The sequence below is a fragment of the Pterocles gutturalis genome, unplaced genomic scaffold (genome assembly GCF_000699245.1).
Source record: "Pterocles gutturalis isolate BGI_N339 unplaced genomic scaffold, ASM69924v1 scaffold14191, whole genome shotgun sequence".
NCBI classification, from domain to species: domain Eukaryota; kingdom Metazoa; phylum Chordata; class Aves; order Pterocliformes; family Pteroclidae; genus Pterocles; species Pterocles gutturalis.
The window spans coordinates 15,932-41,160 of NW_010103243.1; the positions used below are offsets into that span (position 1 = coordinate 15,932).

General features: G+C 42.9%; 1 protein-coding gene across 1 annotated transcript in view; it reads right to left on the reverse strand.

Annotated features, from left to right (window-relative positions):
• Window positions 1-3,164: 3,164 nt before the first annotated feature.
• Window positions 3,165-25,229, reverse strand: part of DOCK5 (dedicator of cytokinesis 5) — a 52,660-nt gene continuing 30,595 nt past the window's right edge. Inside the window, 23 exon segments of the mRNA XM_010086649.1 lie at window positions 3,165-3,266; window positions 4,403-4,518; window positions 5,967-6,105; window positions 8,370-8,547; window positions 9,317-9,483; window positions 9,592-9,729; window positions 10,355-10,438; window positions 12,492-12,664; window positions 13,117-13,184; window positions 13,186-13,199; window positions 13,856-13,940; window positions 14,140-14,221; window positions 16,313-16,454; window positions 17,630-17,734; window positions 18,516-18,605; window positions 19,080-19,199; window positions 20,102-20,192; window positions 20,312-20,352; window positions 20,849-21,005; window positions 21,527-21,612; window positions 23,222-23,376; window positions 23,873-23,931; window positions 24,988-25,088. Of these exon segments, the coding sequence (XP_010084951.1) occupies window positions 3,165-3,266; window positions 4,403-4,518; window positions 5,967-6,105; window positions 8,370-8,547; window positions 9,317-9,483; window positions 9,592-9,729; window positions 10,355-10,438; window positions 12,492-12,664; window positions 13,117-13,184; window positions 13,186-13,199; window positions 13,856-13,940; window positions 14,140-14,221; window positions 16,313-16,454; window positions 17,630-17,734; window positions 18,516-18,605; window positions 19,080-19,199; window positions 20,102-20,192; window positions 20,312-20,352; window positions 20,849-21,005; window positions 21,527-21,612; window positions 23,222-23,376; window positions 23,873-23,931; window positions 24,988-25,088 (2,493 nt within the window).

Below are 25,229 nucleotides of genomic sequence, written 5' to 3' on the forward strand. Positions count from 1 at the left end.
TCCAGAACAAAAATAATGGTAAGAAAGGAAAAAATCCCCCAACCTTAAACCCCTTTCTGGCACAGCAAATTTGCCAACGAAAACACCCAAAATATCTCAGGAAGGGAAATCTCCTTGCTCTGTACTCAGCTGTTCCCTGGTGCCTCGGCTGCAACAGCCTCCGACTGGCCAAAGGCAGCAAGAAGCGAAGCCTGAACTGCGAGGACAGGACACCAAGATAAACCTTTAAGGAACCTGCCAGGTGAGACAGGACAGCTGCAAGGCAGAGCACGCAGGAAGATACAAGACAAACCATGAGCTGGGACTCCTGCATCGTCTTCTTTGTTTCTGCTGACTTACGAAGGAGTTAAAACCAACCTCTGAAACGGAAACGCACCTGAGAATGAGGTAGTAGGCAGATGCAGAAAGAGGAAAGGCACTGAAGGAACAATAGGTGGTGTGGGTATCTGCTCTCTACAGCTCTGACCACATCCTGCTCTTCTGCCTAAAGCAACATTCTCACCAAAAAGTTCTTGGTGAAGCCAAGCTTCAGAGGGTCCTTTAGTTCATGCGTGCGGCAGAAGGAAGACAGCGGTTACACGAGGAGGAAATGGACAAAAAATGAAAGACAAGAAAACCCTGCGGTTTTCAAGTCAAGGAGTGTCCATGTTCAAGAACATAACGCGGAGCTGACAAGCCCTACAACGCACCGGAGAGAGGGGGGAACCACGGTCAGGTTGTCCAGAAAGGTTTCAAAGATTTCCCCTGAGGAGGCAGCAGCCCAGAAGACAGTTGTATGTGCGCTGCAGCAAACGTGACCGCGGATGGATGCGATGTGACTGCAGCGCAGCTTCCCAAATGTCTCCAACCTGTTTTGTGATGTGTATCCAATACGACCCTTTGATGAAAGCAATCTGTTCTAGAGAGCCATGCAGGCAGCAAACCAAATGCCGCTTCCGTGGGTTTTTCTTGAACTGGAGTCACACCGAAGCCAAAGGAATGTATAAGAACAAAAGAAAAGAAAACTTCAGCCTGAACAACAAAAGCCCTAGGGGTTTCATTGGTTTTGTTTTTTCCTGAAAAAACATATCTCAATTTTTCAGTAAGGTCATCACACCCATTTAGGGCGTGTGAGCAGATCACTGGTGCAGTGTCCTGCAGAAAAACCCACCCCACAGTATTTGTACGTACTACTGGGAGCAACGTGCTCAGCAGGGTTTTCAGTGTGTCTCACCAACTTCCAGCAGAGAAGCAGAAGCTCAATGACAGTTACAGTTAATATGCAAAATTATGTCCTGGAAGAGAGAGCCCATGACAGCATCTTCATCAATACCGATGATAAATAAACAGGCTGCAAGCTGCAACCAAAGAGCTGCTGTAACTATCTTTGGAGTCATCTAGATTTTCTAAGAGTAGAATAGAGTAGAAATACACTGCAAGAGAATTTTAAATGGAATTGTCTTCTGGCTAAAGGGCAGCACAAACCCCCTGTGAGCCTGCTGCAGAAGAGCAGGTCCCCACCCCAGAGGTGCAGCAGCCCTTCCAGCAGAGCTGAGACACCTGAAAGGTGCAAAGTGGTTCCGCCAGCATGAGGGGTATTAATTACAAAGGCGATGTCCTGATTTTTACCAGCAAGCTTCCAGTGGCAGCTCAGGCACAGAGGAATGTCTGAGGCCCATCTGGTCCATAAATAACAATGATATTTGTGTTGAATTTTTGGTCACTATGCAACAGTGAGGACAGGCTATTCCAACAGTGTGCAACAGCCTTTTCCTGCACGGATCACATGAATTTAAAAAAATTAAAACCCAAGATCATATCATTTTTTCTCTATACAAAGACTGATGCTGACATCCCATCAGAGCAGGGAATAAATAATAACTAAAAGAAAAATTAAACAGACTATCCCATTCTCCAAGGAAAGAAAAGCTGCAGAGACCTGGAGTAATCCGAGCAACAGGAAAGCAGGTGGTTAATTGTCAAGTGTTTCACATGCATCCCAGATCTAAATGGCTCCTGGAAGTCTGGTGGCTGTTAAAAACCTGGATCAAGGGAGACTATAAACCAAAGTGCAAGTACTGCCACAAACCGGTGCAGGAAGAGCATGAGAATTACTCGTATTTGTGTGAATTTGCCCAAAGTAAAGGTCACAGTAACTATCTGACTTAATTTCTGAGGTCAGGATGTGTAACTAGTTTTGCACACCCCATCCTCTCAAAGCTGCTGGTACCAGTGCAGTGCTGGTCTCAGTGCAGCTTCTACTCTTCTCACCCATCCACAGGAGAGAAGCAACTTTTTACGTCCTATTAAAAAGCACAAAGATGAAATACTGCACCACGTCCCAGATAAAAGAACAAACCAAGTAGGTAACATAATTCAGGAGGAATATCATCTGCTCCATAGTGCTAGAACCAGAATCAACAGTGAAATTCTGACAAAGTACTGGTGAACCTAAACTCTCCATTGGGAGTGAGCAACTGCCACCACGCGAGCAGAGATGGTGTACGGCAGAACGTCTGCACTTCATCTTAAATACATATGATGACTAGCAGGAAAAAAAAAAAAAAAAGAGAGACTTCTGCTAACAATGCTCAGGTCTCTGCCTGCAATCAAGAATCTTAGGAGACTGCACATCATACACCAGCACCTGACATCCCAGGAGCTGGGATTTCACAGCTCAGGCACGGCTGTGATCTGTTCCACATCATGCGAATCAGGGCTTGGCTACACCACAGGGGCAGAGGGAGGGATCGGTGCATGAGCACAGCTGCAGAGCTGTAACGAACTTATGTGAAAATCCTGTAGGACACAGCTCACACTGGTGACCTTGCTTCAAACACTGGTGCAAATCACTGCTGTGACCAATTTACACCAGGAATGAGCTGCTGGAATTGCATCAGTGAAAAAACTCAGGACAGCAAGACTCAGACAAACAAGAATTCCAGTAGGGCACCTTCTCCTGCTGTATGATTAGTGTCTCAGTACCAGAAAGGTAAACCAGAGGTTGGGAATACAGTCACAGCAACAGTTCCTTTTGGTATTTCCCAAAGAAAACTCCATGGGGAGTGAAGGGAATGGCAGGTGAGATCACCAGTCTTTAGGGTCAGAAAGCCCCAGCACGTCAGTAAAAAGCAAGCAGCCATTTCACTCTAGGCGCTTGCTGTCACACCAGCAAGTGACAATCCTCACTGCGATCCTTGCTCTGAAGAGACAACGCTGGATTTTCTGGTTTTTGGAGGTGGAGGGGGAGGTTTGGCTTCACGTCTGCTGGGTAGTGGTGGAGCAACCTGAGAAGATAAAACAAAACCAAAATCATGAAACTAACTCCATAAAACAGCAGGAAGCACAGAGTTCTACTAAAGCAAGCCACAGCCTTCCTGCCCAGCACAGAGGCTCGTACGGTGTTCCCTGTTCTTGCAGGAAACTGCACGAAGGGTTTCTTTCAAGTTGGCTCTTTGCTTGTTTTAAGGGGCAACCTGTAAACAAACGCGATGTGAAAGCCAGGACTATTTGAACTGAAGGAGCAGAGTCAACCTTACAACAACAAAGTAACAAAACCCTTCAGAAAATACTTTTACAATCTCTCTTTACAGACTTTCCAATCCTTTCCCTCTGGCCGCAAGCCAAGGTCAATGTTGCAAGCCAGAACATGTTAGTAATTAGTTTTCTTACAAGACTCAAGGGAAGGAGGCTCTTTCATTAATCCTCTTCAACCAGTGACTCCCACAGCATCCCTAGAGCTGGCGTATTTCCGCCATTCGCAGCACCTACAGCAGCTATACTGCCCCTTTCTAGGAGCACGGTCACTTTGCCCACAGCAAGCGAAGGACAAAGTAGAAAACCTCCTATTTAACATTAGTCATACAGCATTAACAAAAAAAAAAAAGAAAAAAGAGGCAATTTGATGTTCCTAGAAGGAAACCAACTTCACGAAACTAACTTCATGAAACAGAAAAAGGCTGTGGCTAAAATGGTGATACAATACAGGCTGCTTTAAGTAACTAATGATGCATCCCTTGAAAAATTAGATTCTTCTGCGCTGAGGACTCAAAAGGAGACATTTATCATTTCTGAAAATGCATGAATTTTTTTGCTTCTTTTTCATGACCAGATTACAGCGCTATCATGTTTTTGAAACTTTTCAACAATTGTTCTTGTTTCTTTTCCATGTATCTTCCCACCCCTACACACAGTCTGCCTAACCAAGGACAACACAACTCCCCCGTGAAAAAGAGGGACTGCACTTGATAGCGTTCTCCTGAAGCAAAAAAACTTTTTATTCTTTTGTGGTTTCAGGGAGTGAACCAGTAAAATGATTAGACAAGTTTCAAGTAGCACCACCCTAGAAGCAGCTTGGAAAATTCCACTGGTGTCTTTTTTTCTCAAAAGCTATTTTCCAAAGCGTCAGCTCTCATTTCCTTACCTCCACAGAATTCCTCGGGTTGCTGTTCTCATAGGGTTTGCTTTTGGGCGGAGGTGGGGGTGGAGTGCTCTGTAAGCTTGCAGCTGCCAATCCATCAGCTTGCAATGAGGGAAAACCTAGAAGCAACAACAATAATAAGAAAAGACATTAAAGTAGGTGGAAAAGGAATGGGAAATGGGATTGACCACGCAGAATTTTAAGGGAGATGAACTTAACATCTTATGCTTTCGATCTGCTAACAGTTCTCTGTTTTAGAGGCTAAACCTGAACGGATATGTCCAAGTACAGTCAGAGTTGTATCTCCCTTAAGTTCAAAATGTCCAGAAGAGTTCTGTCTTCATCAAATGAATCTAAGCTTATGTGAAAAATGTATGCCTGAGAAAACAGAAAACTGAATCCATTATCACATCTGAAACGTTCCGTGGGGTTTCCTTTCAGCCTGGGCCTCCACCTGAGAATTCACTTTGATTTTAACTCCAGTTGATGGAGTAGATAAGTACCCAAACTTCAGAAGAATTCCCAGGAAGCTGTCCTGCTACTAATGGCAATTAAAACAGCTCGCTAAGTAAAAGAGTGTGGTTGCACATTCCTTTCACAGATCTTTCTTCATATAGTATTCTTGCATCTGTTTGTGTTTCCCCACCTCCCCACAGATACGGATTTTTTTGGTTTAATCCTCTCACAGCAGTTTTAAGCTAGTTTAGTTCATTATCTACACTGGACTCTGAATTTATATCCACATAAGAGGAAGGACAGTCAGGTCCTACACGTAACTTCTGTTCCTTTAAAAAAAAAGAGCAGTAGAGTAAGAAATGTAACAGCAAGCAAGGAAGGTGTCAGTGGTGATACCACAGCTGTATTTTTACCTTAGCCATATTTATATGTTGGTTCAGAATTAAATACAGAGCTCACTGGGCATGCAAGGAAGGTAACTGCACAAATTATTCATTTTTCTAATTCAAGATAAATTTCTTCTCTTTCATGTGTAACGTTTATCTGCTGAGTTTCCAAGCTGCAGAGCAACTTCTCCTACAACTTTTTGTCACGTGATGGAATTTATTGGTCATTAATTAACAAATCTTTCAGGGCTTGCCCAGAAAATTCAGCACTAGAGCTGATCAGAAAATACCAGGCTGGATCGACGCAGTTCCATCCAGTGAATTCACAGGAGACACTCCTCCAGTATGTGCTGTAACCACCAGACTCAAGCCTCTGACTGCCTGTGATCTTCACCCTGAGGTTTAATTTACCTTCCCACAAGTCAAGACAGGAGAAAACAAGGAAGAAATTGAAGATAAAAGTTGTTCTCTGGAATTCCTCTGATATACTAATTTGAACAAGTGATAAGTCACAAGTATGATCGCAGTGCCTTTGATAACGCTGCCAAACTCTGTTATCTGGCAAAAATCTCTGCAAACATCAACAGCCCAGAGTCACCTTCTGTGAACTACTTCAGAGCAGCTCCTCCCTCCCTCTCTCCCTCCCCGGGGAGGTTGTACAGCAATTCCTACTGCTGCAGGTACTGCCCTGAAGAATGTGGCAGCTGCTCTGGAACAGAACTTACTTTGGGTTCTTGGGGTTTTGGGAGTGATGGGTGGTGGGCTGCGAGGCGTCGACTGTTGGAGTGAAGAACTCTGAAGCAAAGTCAGTCTGTTGTCTCCTAACTGAAGACTCTTTGGCCTTTGTGCTTTTCCTGACGTGCCCTGGTTGAAATGAAGAGGAAACAAAACCTTCAGAAGTCAGCAAGGCTGCTGCACGCGTACCAGATCATCAGAGCCGTCACAGAGGCACCAACCTGCTCCAGGAAAGCCGTGCGTCAGAGAGAAAGGTGCGTGTGCTGGTTAAGCCACGTCGCAGGACATCCCATTTTCTGTGGGACCTCACTAACCGGGCAGCAATAGGAAACTGCTTTTAACGACCTTAGTACTAAGGGAACACATCAGGCTGAGAAACTGCTGCCTTTGACTCGCAGTTCTGGCAACGGATTTGAGGGGAAGAAAGTCTTTCCAAAAAGAAAAAAAAAGATGAAATTCTGGGTGCAAGTCAGGACTGCTAGCATCATCTACCTCCTTAGGGCTGTGAAACGAGTTTATTTCAGGCTTTACAGAGCAAACCCCTCGCATTTGGGACTTGGGACAAGTTGTTTCAGTTCCCTCCAGTGTCACACATGTCCTCTGTGCTCCTCACTCAAATGACGAGGCCATCTGAATACAGTCCCAAGAGTCCAGTGCATGAATATTATGGTCCTTTTAAGTATTGGTTTATTGCTTTATAGAGAAGGCTGTCGCTTACACATGTAATTAAACTCACGGGGCTCTTTTAGAGATCCAATTCTCCATCACTGAGCAGTTCAGTGTTTCTCACCGGGCAGAAAGGACCACACACTGGTAAGACCAAAGCTGCTGGACATCCAGCAAGCCTTTGGTTCCCTCTCTGGGTCTCTAGCTCCCAAGCAGCTTAGACAAGAGCTGCATAAAAATCAGTCTGTCCAACTCCTGTGCTGCGCTATGCAGCTATGGAACAGACCGGCTATAAAAACCAGCTTTCTCTGTACTTTGCAATGTTCTTAAGCAGGAATATAACCCTCAGCTGCTCATTCGCCACATGTCATTTGCCCTCAGAGATCGGGGGGAGAAGGGAGGGTGGGTGTTCTGTTCTGCATCTCTCAGCTCTGTGCAATGCGAAGTCTTGGACAGACATGCCTTACTGTCCTAGCAAACTGGTCGATACAAATGGGCTTTCTCCCAGATCTCCTCCCTCTAGTTTTCCTTTAATAAAGTGACCAGCAGCTGACATCGCAGTTTGTGGGTTAAACCCATTTAATCCAACGGCAGCTCGTCCAGAGGCAGAGGGCCAGACCTCCTGAACCACTAATATTTACAACCCCAGATTTTTCCTCTTGAGTGGAAAGCCTGTCAATACCAAATGACATGATTCTAGAACCACAGTTCCCCTTTTTATAAATATTCTTCAGACTCCAAGTGCTGGCAGCATCACTCAGATTTGATGAGAATTCCTGAATATATAGCAGCATAACCTGTTCCTGCCAGATTCAGCTGAGATCTTGGGAGAGAAAGGGAAATAGAGCTCCTGTTTTCTCATTATTTAAGCCAAATCTGTTAGTGTTAAGTCACATTAGGATCACTGAGCCACCAGCTCAAATACTCAGATGCCTAATTCTCACATACTCTCTGACAGGGTAACATAGTCTCTGCGTAAATCAGGATAATACTCCAAGGCCATACAAAACTACTTTTGGGCTCAAACATTTCTATTAGGTGATCATTCTGAATCCCACTGTCCACGTTAGTGCCTAACAGTCTCCAATATCCTCCTCCTTACAACACTCCTGTGGGGGTACAGATTCTCTTACATTCCTCTTTTGCAAATAATGTGCTCAAGAGTAGTAAACACTCCTCCCTCATGCAGGAGGTCTGGAGCAGAGTGCAGGCTGGAAGAATGAGTTTTTCCAAGTCCCAAGCTGGTGACCTAACTACCAGACCATCTTTTTTCAACTCCCCAATCTATCAAACTGCTCTTCACCTTGCAGTACATTGGATTTGTGCAGTGATGCTGACAGGTATCAGCTGAACATCTGGCTTGGCAGCTGGATTTCTCAGTGGCCTGGCAGTATCTGCTTGTTCTAACAAAACCAGAACAATTCTACATGGTGCTGAGTGCATCACGCAGTCCTCCACTCCTACAAGAAATGAGGGCGCTGAGCACCTACATGAAACACCAGTGCCTCATGCTTCCAGTTTGGACCTTAGGCCAAACTGCAGTTCAGTCTGTGACACAAGTTTTCCAAATAAAAAAGTAAGAATTACTCAGATGACCAAGGCTTTTGGTATTTGAACCCCTCCCACTATTTAATGAAGTTCCCAATGACCATGGCTGAAAGCAATGGAAACACTAAAATCTCCTGCTGTGAATTTTATTATTACTTTTTTTAAAATTTTTTTTTTACCATTTTGGAAGACAGCTCCATTTCTGGCTCCTTCTCTACAATAACCTGAGACTTGCTAATACTCCACTCCTTCCGCTTGAGTTTGCTAATCCGGTTATCACCGTCATCTTTCACGGGCTGCTCCTCAGCTCTGGAAGCTGTTGATATTCTTCTCTCCAAGAGAGGCTCCAGAATAGATCTGTGGCCCACACAGAAAAAGTGAAAAAACATGAAACATCAGTCCACCAGACATTTAAAGCACTGTCTGTTAAAAAGCTGTGATCTCTGCCTAAGAGATTATTGTGAAAAACTAAGTTATGATCATGGAATTTTCAGTGAGATTTCTGCTCCTAAGTTACCCCTAGCAATTTTGAGCATTATGTCTTACGTACAATATACAGCGTGATCTACTTGCAGAGGGAGCCAGATCTGCATTTTACGCTGAACTCTGCCACCGAGTCTGCTGTGTGACCTTGGGCAAGTCACCTGGAGTCCCTGGTTATCACAGATGCAAACTAGATGTTCCCTGATGTTACTTCTCCGTACATTTCCACGTGTGGCAGCTCCTTCTAATGCCATGTACACAGCAGCAAACAGGTAGGTACTGTGTGACCGTGCACCTCTTTGCAGACCACATCAAACGAAACTACCCTGTAGTACTTTACACCTCTGCTTTCCAGCACTCCTGGAAAAGTGTGCATCTGAAAGACACTGCCTCCATCCCTCTTCAGTATCATGTAGATAATTGGGACTCCAGAGACAGTTGTGGGTTCAATTCCCAGAACTATCCCCACCTGTGCTTCAAACTCCCTGCTTGTAAAACCGAATAACAACATTGGCCTCCATTTAAAGTTTTAAATACATAGGTATTACTATTGCATATGGAATAAATCTTCATTTTAAGAGTAACTAATTCCAGCAAAGGCATATCCCCGCTCTTGTAAATCACATAAAAGATGATTACTAACCCATCCGAGCCCGGTCTGGAGGAAGCGCTATCAGACGATGTGGAAGATGTGGAGACCACAGAAGACGCCACAGACGTGACAGAGAGCCGTCTCAGCGTGGAAGACATGATATAGGGCAACACGACAGAGCCTGACCTGCTCTGTTTCCTTTCAGTGAGGGAGGGAGGCTGCAGACAAACATGCTTGTGACAAATTGTGCAAAACACACTCACAAGTGGGAAGGGGGAGAGTTGTGTTTCTTTAAGGCAAAACACTAAAGAACCAGGTACGCTTACCAGAGTTATCACACCATACTGCTTCTCCACCTTCCTCTTCAGCTCTTTGAAACAGGCTGTCAGTCTGTCATGCAGAGGCTTCAGCTGTTCTGTCAGCTTCTCTCCGTGGATCCTAATCCCTTCTGCCAGCAACGGCATCTGAAAGGAGGAACAAAATTAACCTACAAAAGGATAAATCAGCTCTCCTGTTCCAGGAAGGAATCTTCTGTGCACGTTACACATCTCAGATACACTCAAAGGACTTAAATCAATGTGCTCTGAGTTTGCAGAGGCAAAAAAAGGCAATCGTACAGTAAGGACGCTCAGCGACTGGCTCATAACCTGTGACACTGTAGGAACTTGACTGTTTGCGCTCAAGATACACGAATAGTTTCCCCGTCTATACCTATAATTCCTTCTTCCCCACTCAGATTCCATACTCTGCTTTGGAAAATACAGCATGTTAAATGTTGGAGTATTGCTTCTTAGCTTTAACCGGGCTCTGTTGTGTGGAAATACATAAGAACTGGTCTGCAGGGATGCATTTTGCATTACAAGAAAACAGGGCAAATTTTCATGGCTCTGCAGGTCAAAACAGACACCTTTCAATGGCAGACTCACAAGACATTAGGTCTGATGATTTCATGAAAAGGTAACCAATATTTTGTTACACACATGAAGGAAAAAGAAAACCTATGCCACATTGGCAAGTATTTCAGAATAACATTCTGGAGCAACACAAGGTACACGGAACACTCTAGGCCACAATTTTAGAATACGATACCTGCAGAGCAATTAGTTGCTTAAGCAGTTCAATTTTATCTTGATCTTCAGGATGTTCTTGAAGATACTTCTCCGTGAAAAAGGCCTGAAAGCAAAAAGAGATGATAACAGACACTGTGTTGCTTTCACAGTTAACTCCGAGCGAAAGAGCCCTGCACTTTAAAAGCAATTAATTGCCATTATTCCTCTTATTAAAAACAAATTTTGCTATCTCCCTGACACACAGCTGAGGGACCAAGAACCATGGTTATCAGCTGAGAACTGGGAACAAGAGAGACTTTTTTTTGTTAAAAAAAAATTTACTATTTTTTCAGTGAAACACAGATTTGTAAAAAAAGCTGCTTCATCAGAAGGGTTTTCTTCAATTCCAATTCCCTTCTCATGAAACAGCATTGATTTGAATAACCAAGGTCACATTACTTGGGGCTCAAATGCAAGTAGTGAATCCAGTCTCGAGTTCTTACTTCAAAAAGTCTCTTTCATTTTCAGCATTTCGTGACCTACAGCACACAGCGACACGCAAACAGCCTCAGCTGCAGAAAGGTGAACAGGGCATCTCCTGCCGGCAATTTCCTTAAGCCCTAGGATTTCAGCCCCTAAGTACAACATTTTCACATGGGGCTTGTTACCAAGATTCAGCAGAAATAGAGACTGTGTTGAGATTTTGACTCACAGTTTGATTCAACAAAGCACCTTTAGTCTACACTTCTGACGTGTTTACCTTTAATCAGCAGAATCTGGTATCGGTTTAGAGTTGTACAAACACAAGAACACTTTCCTGGACCGAAGCCTCACAACTGTGCCAATCCACATCGTGTGCTACAGGGTATTGCACCGAGATGCACCACAACTCCTGGTCAGAAGAATTTAATTTTTCTTTTTCCTAGACAAAATCCTTCATAATTTTTCATTTGGTTTCAAAACACATCTCTGATGTATTTCAGCCTCAGCACATATTTCTTAGCTCTGTGTTCCATGTATGTACAAGTGTTTATAGGCCTAGTGGTACGACTCTGCAAAAGGCCGATGTCAAGAGGAGGTTAGCCTGTGAAAGGACTGCCAGGTAGGTCCCAGCGGATTCCTCTTGAAAGTGTTTAATTATTGCAAGAAGAAAGCACACGTTAAAAACACAGACTTTGGCTTTTGGCTACAATGAAACAATTAAAACTCAAGATTTTATCCGCCCACAAAAGCCAAATGTTCTGTACTGATCTTCAGTTGAAATAGGAAAATATGAACCAGAAATGAGTATTTCCAGATGTGGTTACAGATACTTTGTGTTTCCTAGTTTTAACTGCCTTCCCACTTTCGTAATTCTAAACTTTATGTCAACCTTAATTCATAAAATGGGAGAATTTAGGGCCAAATTCAGCCCCAGCAAAGTATGCAACTCCTCTGGAATCAGCAGTGTTTGACCCCAGATAAATAAGACCCTCTCCCATTTAACTTGTGCACTTCATTTCATGCGACTGGAACACATCTGAGAAGAATTAGATGTGTTTAACAACACCCAGTCAGTTTATGGAAATAAGCAATACACTGTGCTGGGAATTCCATCATTAGATAATGGGAATAAACAGCTGACGTTAAACATCACAAAAAAGGAAGAACGTACACTGTTCAGCTGAAATCAACTGACTAAACCTGGGGAGGAAATACTGCTTCTTTCCTGAAATATATGCTCTCTGCTGCAAGACTCCAAAGACCAATCATCTGCTGGAAAGAGAAATCCGCATTTGCCTTACCGCTCTGTATTAATACAGTTGAGAAACGCTAGGTCTTTCCTTTTTCCTTTGTTCATTGGGCTGACCAAGCACCTCAATGCCCCCACGAGGTAGGATCGTGTTATTATCACCACTGAAAATGAGCCCCAAAAGAGCCGGATCATTTCTCTCTGTGGCAAGGCACAGCACTAAAACTAAACACTAAAGATGTGGGGTTTTCCACCTTGCAGTCTAGTGGAAATCTCTTATCTTTGTTCTTTCCTCCTCTTTGAGCTCTGAACACACAGACACAGCTACAGATGCACTGTGTCTGAGCAACAGCTCAAAATTGGACTTGAATCTCCCACGTTTCAATCCAGGTCTTCAACATTGCAAAGGTCAACAGACTGAGCTACAGATAAATGTGAAAAAGACCTTTTCGTAGTTGGTATATCCCCCCATGACTGCTGGGTCCACAATCCCGTTCAGGAGCATAGAGAGAGGATGGACAGGGAGGCTCCGGTCCCAGACGTGCTGCTGGACAATGTTGCTGATTTTCTCATTGGTGAGCTCCATCGTTTCTATGGCGTTCTCCAAGGGGCTGACCTCTTCCTGACGGAAAGAAGAAACAGAATAAACCTTCTTTTGCCTCCACTACATATACAGTTAAGTAACTCCTCATATATGAATGGCAACCCTATAGCTTCCAGTGGAGGATTTTGTGCTAACTATCTTGCCATTCAGAGATGACTGCAAGAATTATCTTATACCTTAACCTGAAGGAACAACAGTTTAGGACTTGGCTGCTGACCGTGGCGTATGTTACAGAAGTAACCACTCTCCCCAGCATTATACACTCAACATAAAACTTTGCTGCCTTGCATAGAGCTGTCTGCAGAATGGCATACAAAGAGAAGCACCAAGATACACATATTAGCTTTTATCTGAAGCAGAAATTATTGGTGTGCGACATCCAACAGCAGAGGGCTAGTTGTCCTAAGTGTTGCACCACGGCTTCACGAAAGACTGGAGAGGATGAGACCCAGCCCTTATGCAGAACTCACCGTTGCAATCTGTTTGACTTCAAACCACTTGAGGATGCCTGGGAATGAATACGCGGTAAAAAAAATCTATCCACATGTTCTAGTTAGAGAAGGAAAAAAATCCAAAATGTAAGGAAAATATTGGTCTTGCAATTCAATTCTCTTCTGGGGTAGAGCACGGACCCAGGCTTCCAGCACTAGCTGGCAGAACTTACACAATGATTTTCACCTTCACTAACTGGGATGGAATTCAGTGTTTTTGGCAAGAAACACAACCGCCACTATTTAAATGGTATCAACATTAGCAGCGGTAGGCTGTTATCCTCCATGTGGACCTCTACGAGCAGGACTACTACGAGTTGACCTGAAGTTGAACGGATCCTTCATAGTTAGAGGCTGGCCTCCTTAAGGACGGCTCCATCCTTCACAGTCTACCAGACACACAGCTGTACTTTGTAGGAAGCTGCTGTTAGCGCAAAATGTATGGATTCCAGAACAAGGATTTTGAACATTACAACTTCAGCTATGGAGCCCCTTGACATTATCACATCGGCTAAAGATTGCAATGAGAAGTGCAGCCCTTTGTTTCTCCTACATTTTAACAGAAAAACTCCATTGCCACAGGGAGAGTCAAAAAAAAAACAAACCTGTGACAGTGTTGTTCAAAATACCACCAACAAAATAAATAAATGCATAGAACTGTCTTCTCATAGCACAGACACCCAAGCCAGGTGGCATCAAAAGCAAAGGACTCACAGCAAACTCGTTGTCTGGATCTTTTTCTCCTTTCCTGACTGGTCGGGAGTGTGTGAACTGCTGCACCTCGTTTGCTCTGTAGTAGCTAGAAAGAAGCAGAGTAAATGGTGAGTTTTCTCACATTGCATCCTCCTTACATAAACGTTCTTCTGTTTCCTCTCAAAAACAAGTTTAAAGTGGTCTGTGAAACAAATTTACACAAGACACAAAGGCACTCCACCTTGTGCCTAGGCTAGCTGAGAGAAATACAGAGGAAATGTTGAGGGAAAAGAAAAATAAATTACTTTAAGATCTGTTCAGGAACAGGTTTATCTTTATAATTAGGTGGCAGGTTCATCACAGGCTTCACAATAAAGCACTGCACATCTGAGCAGCTATAGTTAAGGATGAAAAACTATGAATCCTTTTGGGAAAACAGAAGAGGGAGAGAAATACCCTTCCTGTTTTCATCACATGTCAGACTTTTCAACAATTCCCTGTGCTCTTGTCATGTTTGAAGAATACTTACTAGTTCATCAGCAATCACAGGCATTATATTGCTTCTTGTGGTTTGTATACTACGCGTGAACCAAGAGCCCAAAAAGACAAGGACTGTACAAAGAATTCCAACCGCTGAAATTCCCTGGTGAAATCCCTGGGAAGCCTGGGTGCTACTGATTTTCTGGGGACAGGAAAACAAGAGTCTGTTCTGTAGTGGATGCATCTGTCTCTCCTCTCTCTCTCCCAATGCCCCAAGGTTATCAGTCGAATTCTTCCAGTACAGTGAAGCTGCCCCTCCCACTTTTTACATCAAAAGTAGGCTGTTTTTAAGCAGTGAATATCTACTTCATCTTTAGTTTTTGCACCTGTGAACCACGACAGAAATTTTAAAAAGCTAGTAACAGTATCCCCACGCACAACAGCTTACAGTGTTGTTCCTCCAGAGTTCTGTTTTAAGGACTGTATTGGAGGCTATGCAGCAGTAAAAACCCATATGGAAAAGTAAAGCAAACCCAGTCTGACCCACATGAACGGGGTATTTCTGTGAACCACCTGCCAGCTGCACTCTGAAGTGGCAGTGTTTTACTGGCAGGTAGGGTAGCCCCATACATCCTTTCTTTCACTGAGGTTAGTTCTAAACAGTATTTCTAAAGCAAAGGCAAGGTCATTCTGCCTGCATCGAAGAGCCAGCTGGATACCAGCCAAATCTGAACCCAAAACTGCATAGCCCCATTAGATCAAGCACTGAGCCCAAGTTAATATATTCCTTCTCTCAGGAGAGCTTATTAGCTTGGGCTTCATGCCACGCTAAGCATGCTATAGAGCTTCCAGTTCAGAACTGGTGGAAGACTGAGGCTGTTTCAGTGTGCAGTCATTCCCTGAGACTGGGTACAGCTCACCTGGCACCTCCAGCACACCGTTAAGAAACAACAAAAGGAAGAACAAGGCATTTGATCATAGAAGAACAAGGAAACAGATCCTAAGCTGAAGCAAAAAAGAGCCTGAGACAAAGGAGGTTAAAAAAGCATGAAATTAGAACAAACTACAGAACCATCAACCGCTGCCTAACACAACAGTGATCTGGGCACTCAAACTCCTCATCTTTTCCGAAGGTGTTTGGAAGAGTCCGAGAAGAACCTGTACCAAATCCAAGCTATGCAGCTGCTCCCCTTTATAATGGGGCTATGCCAAAGACCCGGAACCAAACACCCCCAAACTTTTGGAAGAGTTCAGATCTGGATCCAAATTTTGCAGTTCAGGTTCATCGTGAGCCAAAAACATTAGAACAAACACAAACAGATGCAAAGGAAGTAGCTGAAACAAAGCAGCAACAGAAGAGGCATTTTTTGATACCAAGTTTGGTCTTGAATGAATTTTAATTTCCTATGTGGATTTAGTGCTTGGCAGGCTTATTGCAAGGGAAGCATCTGGTATCACTGCTTGAGTTGTGCCTTTGTACACACACTTTTAAGGCCAAAATGGACCATCAGATTCTCTCGTCTGGCCTGCATAATACAGGCTAGAAGCCCAGTAACTTGTCTTTTACTGATGTACATTGTCCTGGAGCACACCTGCTATTGACACAAGAGAGTGCACTTCCTCTTTCTTTATATCCCACTTTCACTACCTGTATTTTATCTCTTTCACCTACAAATACCAAACTGGATCACACCTGTACTGCAGCATTCAGCACCACCTGCTTGAGAAGGCAGCACAAGAAATCCTGAGCTGCAATCTGTTAAGGTCTCATCCTAAGAGCAACTCCTTTAACTCTGACAATACCAAGCCATCTCTCTTTTTCAATATGTTTAGGGTCACTATTGCAATTCTGGATAGTTTTATTTTCATGCCCAGTGCCTGCCTTCAAAGTCCCCCTGGAGCCACAAGTTCCTTGCTTATTACTGTTTTACCAAATCTGTTATTTTACGAAAGAGGTAGATCTTGAATGTGCCCAAACGTATTAGAACCAAAAGATACACTGTTTAGGAGAAGACTTGATCTCTTCTCCTGGAGGAACAGTGCTGGTCATCTTCTCAGCACTAGGAAACTGGGTCAGTAGCTTCAGGTTGAAGTCCTCCCTTCGTTCATACTCTTTGCCACGGTAGATAAAAATTTTATTCTGTGGGTAGCAGAAGAAAGAGAGAATTAACACTAAATAAAGCCATGAGAAAGAGCTTTCCAAGCATACACAGAGTAGTCTGAGAGATCTGGTTTATATGAAGGGTTGTCTCCTAGCTCAACAGGCAGTCAGAACACGAGAGAGAAGAAACACGAACAGGAGTGAGAACACAGCAACTCTCAGGAGCAAGGCCCTGCAATGGCAGCCTCGTATTTGTCTAGAAAATTCATTGTTCCACATACAAGTGTCACTGAGCATGTTCATGCTTTCTAGCACTCCAAGAACTCACACATTCAACACGTTTTGTGTTTTACCTCTATTCCATTCCTGACTCTCTCCCATTAACAAACAGCCAGCTATGGCAGTTCTGCACTACACACTGAACAGCAGACCACGGACAATTATTTTTCCAACCTGGCCACCAAGCAGTGGTGGTTTCTGGAAGGGATGGATTCAAAAACATGACCTGGGGGTGAAAGTCTTCCATGCCACCCAGTTACACAGTTCTAAGTTAACATGTTTCTTTTTTTATTAAGCTTGGCTCCATTTAAGGCCAGCAACTTTAAACAACTCCAGTCTGAAAATGTAAATGTTCCTTAATTTTAAATAATAGTCAGGAATATTTTCTAGTGTGCTGCACCCTGCCCATCTGACTCACTTTGGCTAGGTTCTCCTATTATAGCTAGCATGGATCCAGCAATGCTTAGCAGCAAATCTCAAACAGGAAGCGTTTTAATTCTTCTGCGTGGGACAGACTCGCACTAATGTGCTTAACCATTGAAACGATCCATGTCCTGAAAATCAGGTTGATTCAGGCTGAAAAGCAACGGGACAAATTCTTTACAAACTAAACATTTTCTAATGGCAACGATCATATTTCTGGGAAGTGTATAGGGCACCAATACAAAAGGTAGATTCTGTTTCAGTCCATATAAGAACACGCCAATCATCTAACAAACCCTACTGCAACACACTAACTTTAGTAAAGCTGGTAGCACAAAAAAATCTGGTCTCTTGTCTCTTTTTGTATGCTGAAATGCTTCGAAACACTTAAGGGATTTTGATCTCTCAGTGTCATTCAAAGGAAAAGGAGTTTAACATGTCAATTTTCTTGGAAGCTCTACAGAAGTTGTGACTTTTACAGTACCCACCACTTAGTGCTGAAGAATTCTTACCCGGAGGAAAGAGGGGAAACCCTGACCATAGTATCCAACAGCAAAGTACTCTGGTTGAGGTCTCATTGCCTTCATAATATTCTCATAAAAAGTAGCTCGTTTTTTCTGAAAAATAAAAAGTCACCAGCATTTTCACTTTGCAGTATTCACGGACACTGCCAGACTGTAGCTCGCGTTCCCAGTGACAATTCCTGATCTCTTGGTTGTCCCCTACAGAATACTTTTTACAATTGGTTTTTCGATACAGTATTGGATACTTATCCATTTACTTGGTTAAATATTTGGTTTGTCTGGGCCAGAATCAACTTCATTTCCCAGTTTGCAGACATGAGAACAATGCCATGTTTTTTTAGGATTCCAGAAGAATACTTGAAATCCTATTGCAACACAAATTAAAAATAAATATGTTCTGAAACTGAGCAGACACAAATGGTGACAAATGTCAGAGAACTGGCAGAAATAAAACTGGGCAGATGATTCTCATATGAAAGAACATAAAGACCATCTGGTTACATCTTTAACTGCTAAAAAAATAATTCAGAACCAAGATGACTCTATAGTTCTGTGTTCACACAGTAGTTTCACCACAGAAATAACAAGGTGATGAGACTTACGGAGCCTGAAAACACACCATGCAAATGTTACCTTATTTGATTAACACCAAGAATGCTAAACATCTGCACACAATATTGTCATGCTAATTACAAGGTTAAAACCACACACTTTAAAAAAAATATGAAAACATTCTTCTAATATTAAGTTTTAGAAAACAATGGGGGTTATGCTGGTTTGTCTTTAACATAAATGCATTTTGGGCTTATCCTGCTCAACCATAGTAATTTAAGCAGTCAGGAGCTTGCTGAAAATGGAGAAAAAAAAATCTTACCAGGAGATTACCGAGTCCTTCATAATCAAAGACCTTGTTTTCATACATGTCAGCCAACTCCTTGCTTAGCTGAATGGCTTTTTCCCACATCTCCACGGAGGGCGAAGGAAGGCAGGTGGGCGAAGAAGAGCACAAGTGAAATAAAGGACTCCATTAAAAGCACTCATTACCACAGATAGGTAAACAAAACATTCAGCTGATTTTAATTCAGGCAGTACTTTAAAGCACTGCCAATTTTCCCTTCGACTCTGTGCTGTACATTTTTTGCAACAATACAGTCACACAGCTCTTTTGATTTGTAGTCTGAAAGTGATTTACAAAGCAAGGTTCCTACTGTTACTCCTGACAGGGAAAACTGAGGCACAGAGAGGTGGAAGGACACATCTAAACAGCAGAGGAGAGAAGCCCAGGTGGTCTCCTCCTACACTAACCCTTCATTCCCTGCATCAGGCCCCGGTAGAACTTGAATCACGTCTGTTTTTACCTGGGAAACCAACTTTGGCCAGCTACAGTCACAAAGCTAAGTATGAACCAGTGAACTGTAAGAACACTGCAGACACTCACTTTGCCCCTGTCGAAGAAGGAGATAATTTCTTGGTAGAGTTTTTCCTTGAGTTCCTGTTGCGAGTAGACATAGTAGCTGTCCCGCTGCAGGAGGTGAGGGACACACGGCTTCTCGGACCACTAGTACAGAGATAAAAAAAGCCAAAGTTGAAAGAACTGGAACACTTTCAGATTAACAAATCCTTACAGTGGACAGAGTCACCTTCTGCAGGGATGCATTCAAGACAAATCCATCACCAACGCAAAGGGAGAGCAAGGAGGTTTTGCAGCAACAGAAGCCAAGTTGGCTGACTAATGTAAAACAAGAATGCACACACACACACTGCATCTCAGCAGCATGGTTAGAATAAAGAGTAGCCAGTAAGCAATAACTTCTTAAACCACTCCACCCGGCTGCTCAGAAAAACATCTGATTATGCTCTCCCACTCCACACATAAGCAGCCAGAAAGCTTCAGTTCTATGCAATTTTTTTCTACATTAAAAGTTCATTTTAAATCAGTTTAAGAACTCATCTGAACTTGTACAATTTTTTCAAGTCATATTTAAAAATAACTTTAAAATGTTAATACAAGTATATCTGCAAAACTGGTGTGATTTTGGCTTAAGGTCTTATGCCAAGACACTAGCTGAATGCGTATGCTTTAATAATCCATGGAAGACGTGAAGGGGCTGACAAATCCAACTTAAGAGAGCTTAGGCTAATGTATTTTACACTGTTCACACAGAGGTGGAAAAAAGCTGTACTATGACCTCAAACACGGACATTTTCTCCCAGCTCACTACAGCACTCTGTTTCACCAAGTGTATTTAACAAACTGATGCTAATAACATTTTTGCTTTCACCATTTAGCTGTTGTGCAATTTCCAAAATTGTGAAGATCCTTAATGACCACTAGAACCTAGGTAATGCAAAATCACATTTAAAAAAAAGTTTTCAAAAAGGAAGTGAACTGAGCTGTTTGTATCTCATTTAAAACCCATACCCTGACAGTGGAAACTGAAATTGGCTTTAGTGTAATACCTGGAGCAGCTCTGCATGGAGGAGGAGAGTGTATGCCGCCTCTGTGAAATTCTCACAGTCCGTGTGCAGGTCCCGGAGTTTATATAGATACCTAAATAAATGAAAAGCAATTGTTACTGGACGTGAAGGCCTCCTCTATCAGTGTAGAGAACAGCAAGAGAAATAAAGGTTTATGGTTTCTATACAGGTTTACGGAGGAAAACAGCCTACCTGATATAAATGTCCTCTCGTTTCTTCTCCTTGTAAAAATTCTGCCAAGAATAAAAAAGTCAAACTCTTACAATGTAAAGGTCTATGGATTTGCATAATCATCTCTCAACAAGTAACTTAAGCATCATTTCAAAGATCTTTGCTGTCATTTTGCTTAGGTGCATATATCCCTGCAACCATCCCTTTAACATAAGGTGGGGCTTATCACCTCTAGAAGAGGAATGAGTCAAAGACAGAAGGTGACTTGTCCAAAGTTATACACGCTCTTTGCAGTGGAACAGGGGCTTAAGCCCACATTTCCCAAACTCTCAGCTAGCCATCTTTCCTGTCTGTACTTCAGGGCTTCAGATTACCATGTAGACAAGGACCAGACACGTGACTTAATTCTGGGCTGTCTTTCTACATTTTACAGCTGTCAGTAGCTGGTAGCCCAGTTTAGGCCCATCACTAACCAGAAATGGCATAAAGAGTTACTTTAAATCCTACAAAAATAATAATCCTTAGATAATCCTTCAGAGCCCACATACACATCCATACCAGCACATTGACAGTGCAGCTCATGCGGTTCTCCTTGCTTTCATCATGCATGATTGTCCTGTAGTCCAGCAGGTTCTCTAGCAGGCTGCTGACCAGCAAAGCAAACACTTCTCCAGAAGTAGACAGATATTTATGCTTCCGACAGTGCTCCAGGAGGCTGCAGATACACCCAGAGAGATGGAAGGGAATACTCAGCTACAGTTACAAGCAGTGGCAAGTAGAACTTCAGTGTAAATTACACAAACAGCCACTCAGCTAACAGTCAAACACATTTCCTGGACAAAGACACTCAGTGCTGAACAGCACACCACATCCACAGACCTGAGACACCCAAGTCAGGCAGGTCAACCTGTGCCTTGTTGATCAAATACTCTTGGTGCTAAAAGAAGGCTCCGATTGCCAAGCTTTTCCACTTACAATCCCCTTCCCAGTTTGGCACCTGCCTCTACGCTTTCATCTTGAAGTTCAGGGTACTTGTGCAAGCTGCTGCTAGTTGTGCATTCATTTTCCAGAATAAAAGCAACATTTTAAGGCAGTCTCAGAATACCTGCATAGCATTAAGACCACTGTCAACTGCACTGTCTCCCTGTTCAATGAAGTAATGAATTAGGGTTTCTTTGCATTAGAAAATAGCCAACTAAGCTGTAAAAAAGTCTCCATGTTCTTTATAAAACTTACAGTTTCTCCAGCAAAATCTTGTACTGTTCATCCCCTCGGCCACCTTCCACTTCCTGGTCCAGCTTGGTTATCAACTCATTTTCAAACTGAAAGGGCAAAAAACCACAATCAAAGAGACAGCAGCTCTCAAGAGTGTGGTCTGAGCATTAGTAATGCTTGTGGCTGGCATTTCTGAACTGCCCTGCCATCAGACACTGGTTTTACAAGCCAAGCTAGAGGATGCTTTCATTGTTGGAGCAGAATAAAAATGGTAAGAAGCCAAAGCGACAAGACTGGAAATACAAGTCCTCCCTCTCTCATCCTACAGTCACTGGAAAGTCACGCTCTGGGGTAATTCTTCCCCATCCACTAGCCGTTCAGTTTTGCTACGGCAGAGAGGCATCCTAGCAGCCAGCTTACAGAGCAGTCATTCACTCACCCTAAAGAAACAGCACTACTACCACCAGTTAAGGGCAAGTCACAACATCGTAAATACTTACAACTACTAATTAAAGCAACTTCTCATGATGCAGGAACCAAGTCCTGTTATATTACATGACTAGTCGTGCAGATATGCCCTGTTTGAGCAAGCAGGTCAAGTATGTAGTGTCTGTTATAACTGTAGCTAGTATATAAACACCACTGGAATGGAAAATCCATGCCACACACATCCTGCTTCCTTCTACCGATTCCAAAAACCCCTGAGAGCCTGGGGCCAACCACACCAAAGACTGATGACCCCAAGGGAAGAAAGGTCCCATACGCACACTGAAGCTGGGGTCTAAGCTGATGTGAGGATGGTGCTCAGGGAGATGCACGTCACATTTGACAAGTCTGAAATGCCAAGGTGGCTGCCTTTTGGACAGATGGCTCCTACCCATCTCCAGGGAGAGGACTGTCTACAGCTTACCTACAGTGTCCTCTGCCTGCCAGTTGAGATGTTAATGTCTGATATCCCCCAGAGGAAAGCCGGAAGAATAAGTCCTTAGAAAGTGCAGCGAAAACTTAACCCCAGGGCAAAAGCAGAGCTCCTCATTCTCCTTCCTTACTTTCTGGTGCTTTCTCAGTAACAACAGAAAGTAACTTCTGGAGAAATTAGCACAGCGTTGGAACTCAGGGATCTGGGTCCTGTTCCCTGCTCTGTCCTTTTACTTGTGTAGCCACAAGCAAACAGTGTCTGTCCTTTGTATCACTGTTCTCCTTTCCATAATGGTGGCATCAGTATTCACAAATGGGCTGTCAAATCTGAAGCTCATGAAGGATTAGTCAGTACGTAAGCAACTACATAGTCCTAACACTTGACTGTCCAGCAATTTTCTTTATAGCAACTTACATCTGCAGACAAAGATCTGTCTTGGGGGAATTTATATTGTTATTATAAACATAAATAGAAATTACTTTTTAGACTACTCTCTTACGGCCTTCAAATTGCTTCACAATTTAGATGTGGGTATTCACACATTGGCAAATGCAGCACGGGATGAACACAGAAGAATTCATTAATTATCAGAGTCATGCAAAGGTGCAGTCAAGGAAAGACCTGAAGAGTTCTGACTCCTACAAACCACTCAACAATAACCTCCCAAAGCATTTGGCACAATGCTTGTTTTGTGGGGTTTTTTCTTGTTTGTTTTGTTTCCATTTAAGTGTTATCTTCTCCTTCTTGCCCAGTGCACGCTGCAGAACATCTGTACTGAAGATACCAGGCTCCCTTACCATATGGAAGTTTCTGTTCCCACTGAAGTTAAACTCGCACTGCATCATATCAAAGAAGATGGGAATGGTCGCTTTCCGTAGCTCAGGCTCTGGGACCAGGGTTACCTCCAGGATTGGGCCTACCATCGCTGGAATGAATTTTATTTTGTGGGGACCTGCAAGAAAGTCAAAGTCAGACACATCCGAATGGCAGGATTTGGATATCCGAATGTTTAAGCACATTATTCATATAAGGTCAAGACCATAAAACACAGACATTCCCTTAGAATTCATATTTTATGTGGATAATGAGTACTTAATGTAGAATTAACGTGTTACAGCTCCAAAATTCAGGAATAGTTCAAGAAAATAATTGAAATGGATTGCATGCCATGTCGGAAACCACAAAGGCTCTCTGAAAAATTCTCTTGTCCTTCATATGACAGAACATCCTTTTTAAGGCATCTAAGAAACTGTATCAGCAGCTGACATGAGAAAAGATCAGGTTTTGCAAGCTGTTCACAGAAAAAGGAGAACAGATTTTGTGCTCTGAAACAGCTGAACCTTAAGTGTGTTTCCCCACATTAAACATGAGCAGCTTTTATAAAGAAATAAAGATCTGAAACTCAGCTTGAGAGCTTGGACAAAGACAATTCTTTAGCCAGAACTCACCCAGGTTATACCACATATCCCTTATTTTGAAGCCAATTTCTTTCCTCATGTCCCCATACCTAGAAAAGAGTATTAGAAAGAAAAAGATGAAAAAGGTGTACGCACTAAAATTACCTTAGCAAAACTGCTGATGAAATTTAACCGCAAACCCACAAAATCTATTGCCCTCTCCATAAAAAAACCCACCACACACCAATTTGAATACGCTGGGCATTTACACCAAGGGGTCTCACAGAATATCTTTCCTACTAAGGGTCTACCAAGAAGTTCCTTAATATTACATACCTTTTGTTAGATGTTCACCCCATCTTTTCTCTTACTTACCCTGCCCAGCACTAACGCTCAATGCACAGAGGAAGAGAATGGCCATGTGCCACTATGACAGAAGACTGCAGACTCCCTGAGAGCAGAATAAACCTGCAGCCGTGCCGCTTCAAGCAATTCTACCCAAAATTTTGTTCTATTTTGTGTTTTTCCCTAAAGCTTTAACTGCTGACATCGAGGGAATGAAAGAATATTTAATTACCAGCCTTCTTAAAGCTGCCATTATTGCAGAAAAAAGACAGCACACATTAACCATGTATGCCCCAACAAAATTCTATGTCAAGATCTACAAAGATATTTAGGCACTTGATTCCAGTTAAAGGCAGAAGTAAAAGCTACCCAGTGCCTTTGTGAATTTGGCCAAGTTACTGAAAATTACTACTTTTGGGTTGATGAATGCCTCTGAAGTGCTCTCACTTTCAAAACACACGGACTTTTAGGATTCTTGCTTACCTACCTTCCCGAATGGCTGAGGAATTGCATAAGGTATTGCTTTGGGAACCATGGCAAGCCTTCCTTTACAGACCTTACAGTGGAAATAATCTTTCGGCAAAGTGCTTAAGTTCAGCTCAAACAACTCGAGATCTGTCTGACCAGACTTAAGACATCCACAGTGTAAAGACCTGACGTCTGTCCTAGTCACCTCTCCTCCCTTTATCATCATTCATTAATCAAGCGCTTTCATGGCATGCCTCATCTCATTCGAAGATTGTACGGGGTATGTCTGGAACAGTACAAATGAAGCTTCTTGAAAGCAAAAAGGCCTGGCAGCTTTTTAAATGTAAACTCACTTCTTGATAATTTTGTTGCGTTTGGCTTGTGAGAAGGTCTCCAGCTGGAGGGATTCATGAGTGAGAAAGGCCACTGCCAAATGGAAATAGTTATTCCAGAGCTGTGGAAGAGAAACAAGTCTAAAATAGGAGAAGACAAAGGAAAAGCAATAACCAGCACAACAGAGCTACCAAATGCTGCAGCCTCCCAGGTAAGCGTTAATGAGGAAGCATGCCACCAGGGAGCTGGTAGATGGATCTGT